Raw genomic sequence first — 10,250 nt, 5'->3', positions numbered from 1 at the left:
ACCCAATTGAGATAGTTTGGGATGAGTTGGACCACAGAGTTAAGGAAAAGCAGCCAACAAGTGCTCAGCATATGTGGGACCTCCTTCAAGACTGTTGGAAAAGCATTCCTCATGAAACTGGTTGAGAGAATGTAAAGCTGTCATCAAGGCAAAGGGTGGCTACTTTGAAGAATCTAAAATATATCTTGATTAACATTTTTTTGGTTACTACAAGATTCCCTATGTGTTATTGCATAGTTTTGATGTCTTCACTGTTTTTCTACAATATAGAAAATTGTCAAAATAAAGAAAAACCCTTGAATGAGTAGGTGTGTCCAAAAGTTTGACGGATACTGTATATATCCTTTATTTGCATTGTCTTCATAGTTTAGTGTGTGGTTATAAACCTTTACAGCAACACTCCCCCTGCTTGTTAATCATCATGAGGTAAAGTGGCATTGCATGTGCCTTCATATAAACTTTGAATTAAATTGTACAAAAAAAGCTCTGGCAATTCATCAATCGTGATAAGTTAGTAGAAAAGTATGGATAAAAGGTATAAAGTAAACAAAACCTCAAAAATAAATTAGTTACAATCACATTGCTGAAGCATTCACCAAGCATTTTGGATTAGTTAAAAATATGTCCTTCATTTGATTTGTCAACTGAATCAAATGGTACAAACAGCAATCTGAATTATTCTTCCACCTACGGTAAACAAACGGTTTTGCTGTAATAATGTGTGTCCAATAGGTTAACTGTCCGATAGGTTAAGTGTCCAATAGGTTAACTGTCCGATAGGTTAAGTGTCCAATAGGTTAACTGTCCGATAGGTTAAGTGTCCAATAGGTTAACTGTCCGATAGGTTAAGTGTCCAATAGGTTAACTGTCTGATAGGTTAAGTGTCCAATAGGTTAACTGTCTGATAGGTTAAGCGTCCAATAGGTTATCTGTCTGATAGGTTAAGTGTCCAATAGGTTAACTGTCTGATAGGTTAAGTGTCCAATAGGTTAACTGTCCGATAGGTTAAGTGTCCAATAGGTTAACTGTCCGATAGGTTAACTGTCTGATAGGTTAAGTGTCCGATAGGTTAACTGTCTGATAGGTTAAGTGTCCAATAGGTTAACTGTCTGATAGGTTAAGTGTCTGATAGGTTAAGTGTCCAATAGGTTAACTGTCCGATAGGTTAAGTGTCCAATAGGTTAACTGTCCGATAGGTTAACTGTCTGATAGGTTAAGTGTCCAATAGGTTAACTGTCTGATAGGTTAAGTGTCCAATAGGTTAACTGTCTGATAGGTTAAGTGTCCAATAGGTTAACTCTCTGATAGGTTAAGTGTCCAATAGGTTAACTGTCTAATAGGTTAGTCCTCCATGTTGATCTGTAGACTCCAGACATTCTGTAGTTTAGTCAGGTCACTCTCACCCTCACTCTCCTCTGAGGATTGCCTCACTAACACACTGGGTAAGATCTCCAACTGCTCTGACTCCCTGTCCTTCCTCGCTCCCTCCACTTCTGGAATAGGCTTGGAGAGCAAAGGCATCTGGAGGATCCCTGTTGTAGGGCTCCAGTCAACACAGTTACCACCACCTAATCCATCCTCTTCCTCAGACTCCTGTGGAAACAGAGCTTGCCTCTGGCTTCTGTACAGGTTGACCTGGGCTAGCAGCAGGGGCTGATTATCCCTCCTGTTAGACCGCGTCTGGTACTTTGTTGGCACCATCTGCTGCTTTGGGGCTGCTCCCACGAAGCCGTAGTCTGAGGGGTAACTTTGGGGCCCTTCAGCTTTGTCTCCCCACAGGTCCACCTCAGTAGTCTCTCTGACAGAGACGTGCTGTGGTGCGTAGTGACCCATCTGATCAGGCTCTTTGTAACTTGTGCTCTCCACCCCCAGCTTTATATCAGACAGCAGTGGCATTCTAAAGAGCCCTGTCTTGGGGTCCATGTCTAAACACATCCCAGTCAAAACATTCTCCACAGGCTCCTGTGAACATCTCTGTGCTATGTACGGGTTGACCTGGCTTAGACGCAGGGGCCGGGTTTTCTCAATGTCAGATGCCTCACTTTCTCTTACTTCCGGCATCTCTGGGGCCGCTCCAACGAAGCCATAGTCTAGAGGTTCTGGTTGGGCCTCACCGAATTCATCTTCACATGATCCCTCCTTTGGAGGTTCTATGCCAGGGGCTTGCTGGGAAGTGTAGGGTAGTTCGAGCTCCCACTCTGTTTGGTGGATCAGGGCAGGGATGTTGTTAGGCTTTATGGTTATCAACTCCATGGGCTTGGCAATGTTGACCAGTACCACATTCACTGTCACAGTATGCTCAGGACAGAAAGTCTGCGGTGGGTTCTGAAGGTCCAATATTTCCTGTAAGAGCAAAAAGGGTGACATCTTAGTAAATTGCACTTTGTAGCCATTGTTGAAGGCTTCTATTAGTCTCATATTATTCTCACCAGGAAAGGGGGACTTTTCTGTTTATTACCACAGACAAAGTGGTAGAAAAGGCATCCAGACAGGATCAGCATGAAAAGGCAGATAACTGATGGTACAACGGCTCCCATCAGCATCAGTAGCAGCTGATCGTAGAAGGGATCTGTAAAGACAGAGTGGTAGGGTCGAGATCTATACAGTGTACAGCCATCAGGAAGAGAAAAGTCTATAGGTTACAGCTGAGAACATACACACACACACACCTTGGAATTCAACACAATTCCTTCTCTACCAGGAAGAGAAAATACACTCTGGGAAACACCTAAAGTCTCCTGTCACATTTACAGGTAGAGAGAACAATTCTTGGAATGCTTTTGCGATTTACCAAAACCTGTTGGGCAGGTTAATCCTGACAGATATCCATGCATGTAATAAACATTTTCAATTGGATTAACTCTAGTCTTATTTTACCCTTTGGGGTTGTTAGGCACTGCCATTCAGAGGCATGCCAAGGTATAGGAAGTGACAGGACCTGGGAATTAGCTGAGAAACAATACTGGGTTTCATAGGCAAGCAACCCATATTCAAAGGATCTGTTTTCCACAGTGAAGTGATGCTAAATGACAAAATGAATACAGAAAGTTAAAATACACAAAATAGAACAAACACTCGTAAAAAATCTGCATTATAAAATAATTATGATGATATAAAAATATAGAATTGTCTATTATAATATATTAATGCAGCAATTTGCACTGATTAAAGTCCCTATAGGGAGTCCTACATATTATGTAATTTAATTATTTACACAATGTTACAGTAACCAACATAACACCAACCGTTTTGTTGCTTCTGTTGTCGTACACAGAGAGGTTGTATGTCATCTGAGGGTATATTTTCAACAAGGAGTACTCTTTTGTCATGTTTCCAGTCTTCCATCTCATTGGACCCTTCAGCTTGACAGTAACACTATTCTCCTTCACCACAAGTTTTACAAGTGGTGGTCCAAAGGTTGCTGTTGGGGAGGTTAAACATTTCATATCCTTCTCTGATTTTATTTTGAAGTGGTTCGCTATCGCTCCTAATTCATAGATAAGGAAAATTATATTTGAAGAGGATCTCAACTTACTGTCAGCTTTGGGGTCAAACCTCTTTTCCGTGAATGCCCATTTGGAGGATAGGTTTGTGCCCACAGCCTTGACTCTGGCAAAGTAGCCTTCATCCAGGTCAGTGGTCTCATTGGATAGATCACACCAGGTCTGAGGGATGTCTCTGCACTGGTTCTTCACCCTCCAGCGCACCTGTGTCGCCCCACTATCCATTCTGTCACCATAACTAGGAGACGACAAATAAACACATCATGAGATGTTTCCTTAAATCCATGGATCATGGGTATTTATTTACAATTATAAACTGGGTGGTCGAGCCCTGAATGCTGATTGTCTGAAAGCTGTGGCATATCAGACCATATACCACGGGTATGGCAAAACTTTTATTTATACTGCTCTAATTACGTTGGTGACCAGTTTATAATAGCAATAAGGCACCTCCGTGTTTGTTGTTTATTGCCAATATACCACAGCTACGGGTTGTATACAGGCACTCCGCGTTGTGTCATGCGTAAGAACAGCCCTTAGCCATGGTATATTGGCTATATACCACACCCCCTTGGCCCTTATTGCTTAACTAGTTAATGGAAATAGTCTCTCGTGACAAAATTGAGGAGCTGATTTGGTTCTGGGTACCAAGATTATGGAAATGTATAAAAGTGTCCTTACATTGCATACTCCACTGTGTAATGTGTGTCATTTGGTGTGTCTTTCCCAGGATGCCACTTTGCAATGTTCCTCAGGTTCACAGAGTTAAAATGAACTCCTTCAGGACATCCTACACTGGACCCATGTGAGACAACTAGGAAAGGAGAAACAGCAGACAGTAGATGATCAACTGCCAAGGGCATTACGAATTGTCAACTTGAGACACTTTACACTTTATAGAGAGCATCACTAAACAATTCTAAAATGAAATAAGAGTATTAAGAGAATGAAATGACATCCTTTTCCCTTAACATAATGTAGAATGTCTTAAAGTTCTAGTTGAAGAGAAACATTGTACAGAACAACAACAGGATGTTGATGTGATTAAGGTTGAGAGATAAGATATTTCATAAGCCCTCACAAAGAAACGCTTATTTTCCCGACTGCACGAGACCACATTTGTTTCCTGTGTGTTTCAGAATACCACATGAGCTCAGTGAAACATGTCTTTCAAGGACCTCTCATGATTATATTAACCATATTAACCCTATTTATTGCATCATAAATGCTTGTTTGTTTTTCTGTAAGCTTTGCCAACATACTTTTTGTTGTGATCAATGCCTCAACAAAGCATTAAGTGTTATATATGTCACTACTCAACTCTGTAACTATATATTTTTACGATATAGCACATACTATATAAGGTAGGTGAAAAATACAGTAGAGGGAGTGAAAACAAAAGTAAACCAAAGTAAATGCCACCCACATACGTGTTGCAGTTGGCTACAGCTGAAGGTGTGTTTGGGCGAGTTTTAAAATGACACAAAATTATTACATTGGTTAAGCATGCTTAAAATGCATTTTTAACCATCTACTGCACATCGTTGCCCTAAGGCAACAGAAAACCTTTTTGCCCCTCACCCCCCCATAGGGTGAAAGGTAGCCTAGCAGTTAGAGTACTGGGCCAGTAACTGAAAAGTCACTGGTTTGAATACCTGAGCCCACAAGGTGAAAAATGTGTCGATGTTCCCTTGAACCCTAATTTGCACCATAGGCGCTGTACTACTATGGCTGACCCTGTAAAACAACACATTTCACATGTACTTGTGTAGGAATTTCTAAAGAAGCAAATTTGATTGTTTCTTTTATTTTTTATTTTGTTTTTTAAATTTTGTTTTTATATATATTCCAAAAAGTTGTATTTTGTTGCCTCAGGGCAACGTTGTGTAGTTAGGGTACTTTTCAGGGTACCCTAACTACCCTTTTAACATGATGTTAAAAGATGGCCTTGGTCAATGTTTTTGCCAACATATCCACTGACATTGACAAGCAATTGAGCAGTTAGGATCATACCCTCTGATAGTGAGGACAGTAAGCTTAAGGACAGTGACAGCAAAGAAGAATAGACCCCAGAATCAGGTTTGAGAGGCAGTGAAAATTATTAGTTTATGTCCAACTTGTATTTTTTTATGAATATTTGTTTCTACTATATTTCACTTCATAAATGTTCTGAAAATATGTTTGTATCCTTATGGCACAACATTATGCCATAAATGTCTGGGTGTGGGGGGGTAAACGTTTTTCATTTTATTATTATTGATGGGAAAATTGGAATCTTAAATTATATACAACATATCCTTCAAATTGATCTACAACAGCTGAACAATGACAGCTGAACTATTCCTATAGCTTGACGGAAAATAATATTAGCAAAATATTGAGATTAAGACATAATTAAACTTGCCAGTTCAATATGTGATAAGATGTAAACTGCACTAGATACCACAATAGTAAACATTGTCCTAATTACTGATTATGAGACGCAGCCAATGAAAACGAAGCCTACCTGGCGTCCATAGATAAATAATCAAGAGATATTTCATCATTCTTTCCCGTAGTATTGGTAATACAAATATATACTATTAAGCTCATGGACATTTCAACCAATCGGCTACAGTAAATTATTCCGTTCGAGGATCTCCTTCAGTGTCTTTTATGTTGCTATTTGCTTTACTTTACCTTGGTCAGGTAGCGTAGGAGTCAATACCCACGTGAAATGGGCGGAGTTATTTACAGTAAGCAAGGAGGAATTTAGTGAACACGGGTCTGTTAACGTCGGAACAACTTTGGCCGGGTATGGTGAGTTAACGCTCCGTAAGCCACGCCCCAGTGGGCAGAGCTAGGCATGTTGGACTGTGACACGCAAGAAACTGGCCTTGCCGAAACCTTCCCCTCCTTATTTTTTCCTTAATTTTGTCAGTAGGGTCAAATACTTTCTGTGGCACACATCAGAGTCAAATACTTGCTAGAGAACAAACTTCACTTCAGGATAGGCAACCGAAATTAATAATGAATGTATGTGTGTTATATTAAACATAGAGGAGGGATTGACAGCTTCCTTGAAGGACACAAATAAAAAGTGCATTCTGCTACTAAGATCAGTGAAAACTGACAACGGAGTGAAAAGCAGAAATCTCAACTAGCAAGCAAGTCGCAGCAATGAAGAATTGAGTGTGTGCGCGTCCACCCAAAGGGAGGAAGAATTATGTCGGGGGAGATTTTCGGTACACCTGTTACCTTCAGACAAATTCCCTGGGTCGAAGAGTAAAACGGAGAACACCATTGTGTTCGTAAGAGTCTCCCCTTTCCATAGGTTTTAATACGATAAAATATCTAATTTTATGAGAAACGGCGGAGAATGGGTGGTTCTGTGTAGCCTAGTTATGATAATATAGGCTATTTGACCAATGCACTGCAGTTAATTTCGTCTTTGACCTAATAAGTCAAATATATTTGAGTAGTAAACAGGTAAACAACAACGAGTCCTAGACAGTTTGCAATAGAACATACCAGATGGGGGCATTGTTTACTAGGCTACTTAAATTATTGGGAGCATCTGGTTACCAGCAGTGTTCAGAACACATTGAGTTTATGACAAAACAGATCAGAGGACACCTTTTCACACAGAGATGTATTTATAGCAGTGAATGTCATGTAATTTCTAAGTAGCAGCCATATCAGGCAGGGAAACTAATTGTTCACATTTTGATAGAACATTCCAATTTTACAGCTTGACGGTGGCACTCTTTAGCCTACCTGCATTGTTAGGATGTTCATGTGATCACAACAAAAACTACTTATTGGGCTCAAATAGAGATATATTTTTTCTTTGAAAAAAAATAGGCTTGGCTGAGAAAAGAAGATTCAGTTTTCTGCCCGAGTGTGGCGCCGATTACAATTTTCTGGATTCTCTCGTGACCAGAACAAAACTACCTATTTTACTAGAGAATGAAATAAATGGTGTTTCTTTGAAGAGATGGGCCTGGCTGACATTAACTGTTTTCTCACCTTATTCTCCTTAAGGTGATCCATGGTTGTTGGTTATTTACCAGGTAAGAAGAAGTGAAAATGAAACAAGGACTGAAGCAATAGACACCTTATTTTACATAAGAGATGTAAATTAATGTTGTTTCTTTGAAAAGGAGGGCCTGGCTGACATGAAAAATGCATTAAAGGGAAAGGATCCACAGACACACAGGCTGATTATCTTCCTGCACATCTCTTCATTTACCATGCTGGCTGCCATGGTTAACACAAACGCAGGACATTGAATGCTACCTGAATTGACTCAGAAAAGTAACATAAGTAGGCCTACAGTATCACAGCGAGGTCAAACAGGTGTGTGCTTGTTAGATTATCCAGGTTCCACAGCAACACTATTGACTATTCTCTACCTCCAGTGCATGCTCTCACTAACACTCATATTTTCTCTGTCTCCCCTTCCGGAGGGCCTGAGGCTCTGGGACCGTGACTGAGGACACCCTGGCCTGATACCTCGACATGCCTGGCCCAATCCAAGCTGGCCACACTCTACCTCCTACCTGCCTGTTACCATGACGACTTTGTGAAAAGCGATCTGACCATAGGGTCTTGAATGTATGCTTTTATACAGCCTATATCTGTGTATTACAGCAGTCAAATAGAAAACTGGAAGTGTGACTTCTTTCCCTAATGATTTCCTATGGCTGAGGTATTTTGTTAGTTATCAGGTATTTCATACCAAGGCTAAATGAGTCTGAATGGCAACAACACCAGACACAAATGCAATGCAACTAATTAATCTCATTGTTAAATGACTGTTCAGTCTGTTGAATATTCCATTAATGAAAATATGGATTTGTTGGCTGAATTAAGGTTTTATTAAAACTTCAAAAAGGTCACACACAATAGGGTACATTTCTAAAATAAATTTACAAGAAAAGTAATTTACAACAATTATTGTCACCGCCTCTCCCTTTATTTTGCTTAACTGGGGGAATGGGAGAAATGGTTTACAGTAGGCAGGGTAGTGCTCAACAAGCAGAATGCATCCCAAATGACACCCTGTTACTTTTGCCTGTATAATGCATTATACAGGCAAAGAGCCCTATGAACCCAGGTCAAAATTAGTGCACTGTGTATTGGGAAAATGGTGCCATTTGGGAGACATTCCATCTGTTGATGAAGCCACCTAAAAATCAATGGCTGCATACCAATTATCCATCCCTCGCCTAATGGATTGGTGTAAGCATTAGCTTGAGCTACTTTACGCCATTGTTAAATGGACATGCAGCCAAAGTTAATGGTCACACACCTTTGAATCGTTAGTAAAAAAATATTTTTAAAAGGTGTTATATAAACTAGCAAATAATTGACACAAGTTGTTACAGTAGTGGGTAAGACATTGGATCCAGAGCTGTATAAGTTAATTATGGACTTTAAAGTAACAGGTAGGAAACATGTAGAGGTGAGCCAGGTGGTATTGGGCAAGGCACATCCAGGTGTCCTCAGTCACGGTCCAAGTGCCTCAGCCCCTCCGGAAAGGGAGACGGAGAAAAATAAAATTTTGTTAGCGAGAGAATGGCTAAAACTATAGTACACACCACATGCACTGGGGTAGAGAACAATCAAGTGTTGCTGTGGACACTGGATAATCTGACTAACACACACACACACACACACACACCCCGTTTGACCTCTATGTGTCACTGTAGGCCTGCTTATGTTACCCTGTCTGATTCAATTCTGGTAGCATTCAATGTCCTGCGTTTGTGTTAACCATGGCAGCCAGCATTGTAAATAGAGACACACAGACAGATAATCAGTCTCTGTCTCTGTGGGTCCCCCATCCCTTTAATGTATTTTTAATTTCAGCCAGGCCTATGTCTTCAAAGAAATACAATTTAATTTAATCTCGAGTTGAGTAAAATAAGTTGTTTTGTTGTTAACCAAATAACACAGAAAATTGCGGTAAACAGCCCCACACTTAGACAGAAAGAGCAATGTACTTTTCTCAGCCAGGCCCATCTTTTCAAAGAAAACAATTGAATTCTATCTTTATTTGAGCAAAATAAGTAGTTGTGATCACAAAAAAATCCTAACAGTTCAGGTAAAGAGCACCAGTCAGGCAGAACATTTGCACATAAATATGAGTTAAAAGTCTCTCCTAGATTTAGGACAGACACTTCAAAAACTTGTTTCTTAAGATTAATTTCTTTATTTGATTGTCCTTTTTGCAATTTATGAATGTATTATTCAATGCATACACTGGTCTCAAATATATGAGCATAACTAGGCTACACAAAACCAAGACGGACGCATTGTAAAATTAGATACTTATCATATTGAAACGTGTCCCAGTCCAACATGCCTACCGCTGCCCACTGGGGCGTGATTACACCGGATCGAGTTCTCATCACGCCGGTTGTAAAGCACACATTAACCCTACAATTATTGCCTAATTAAAGCACTGGTCTATTCTGACTGGGTAACAAAGGTTTTGATAACTTATGTGAATTGTTATATGATAAATACATGTTTTATAGAAGATTCTACAAGATCTGTGTAAACTTTTGTAATAACTTTAGTTTTGTAGGGCACCATAACATTAACCGTTTGTCAGGCCCACAACATTCTTGAGACGGTAGTGCAGTCATTAATGTACTTGATTGCCTGATTGAAGACTGGTTTGACTGATGTGAATAATTTATCAGATTGTCAAAAGAGCACCAATAGCATCACTCGATTTGAAGCTCTTGATGTTTTACA

The 10,250-nt window shown here is 39.9% G+C and overlaps 1 protein-coding gene and 1 long non-coding RNA gene across 3 annotated transcripts; one reads left to right on the top strand and one right to left on the bottom strand.

Moving 5' to 3' along the window:
• Nucleotides 1–221: 221 nt before the first annotated feature.
• Nucleotides 222–6,154, bottom strand: LOC123990709. Its single transcript, XM_046291484.1, has 7 exons — nucleotides 6,010–6,154; nucleotides 4,185–4,317; nucleotides 3,536–3,741; nucleotides 3,246–3,421; nucleotides 2,878–3,022; nucleotides 2,430–2,569; nucleotides 222–2,343 (listed from the first exon to the last, which is right to left on the bottom strand). The coding sequence occupies exons 1-7, from the start codon at nucleotides 6,047–6,049 to the stop codon at nucleotides 1,342–1,344; spliced, it is 1,842 nt and encodes a 613-aa protein (XP_046147440.1). The 5' UTR covers nucleotides 6,050–6,154; the 3' UTR covers nucleotides 222–1,341.
• Nucleotides 6,155–6,430: 276 nt separating this feature from the next.
• On the top strand, nucleotides 6,431–8,438 carry LOC123990710. Of its 2 annotated transcripts, XR_006830695.1 has the most exons (4): nucleotides 6,431–6,793; nucleotides 7,527–7,555; nucleotides 7,646–7,841; nucleotides 7,952–8,438. It is a non-coding gene; the product is annotated as an uncharacterized LOC123990710 (long non-coding RNA). The 2 variants fall into 2 exon arrangements; XR_006830694.1 differs by having other exon boundaries at nucleotides 7,646–8,438.
• The last annotated feature ends 1,812 nt before the right edge of the window (nucleotides 8,439–10,250 follow it).

This window comes from Oncorhynchus gorbuscha, linkage group LG12, assembly GCF_021184085.1.
Source record: "Oncorhynchus gorbuscha isolate QuinsamMale2020 ecotype Even-year linkage group LG12, OgorEven_v1.0, whole genome shotgun sequence".
Taxonomy (NCBI): domain Eukaryota; kingdom Metazoa; phylum Chordata; class Actinopteri; order Salmoniformes; family Salmonidae; genus Oncorhynchus; species Oncorhynchus gorbuscha.
This window is presented reverse-complemented; position numbering and strand designations above follow the sequence as displayed.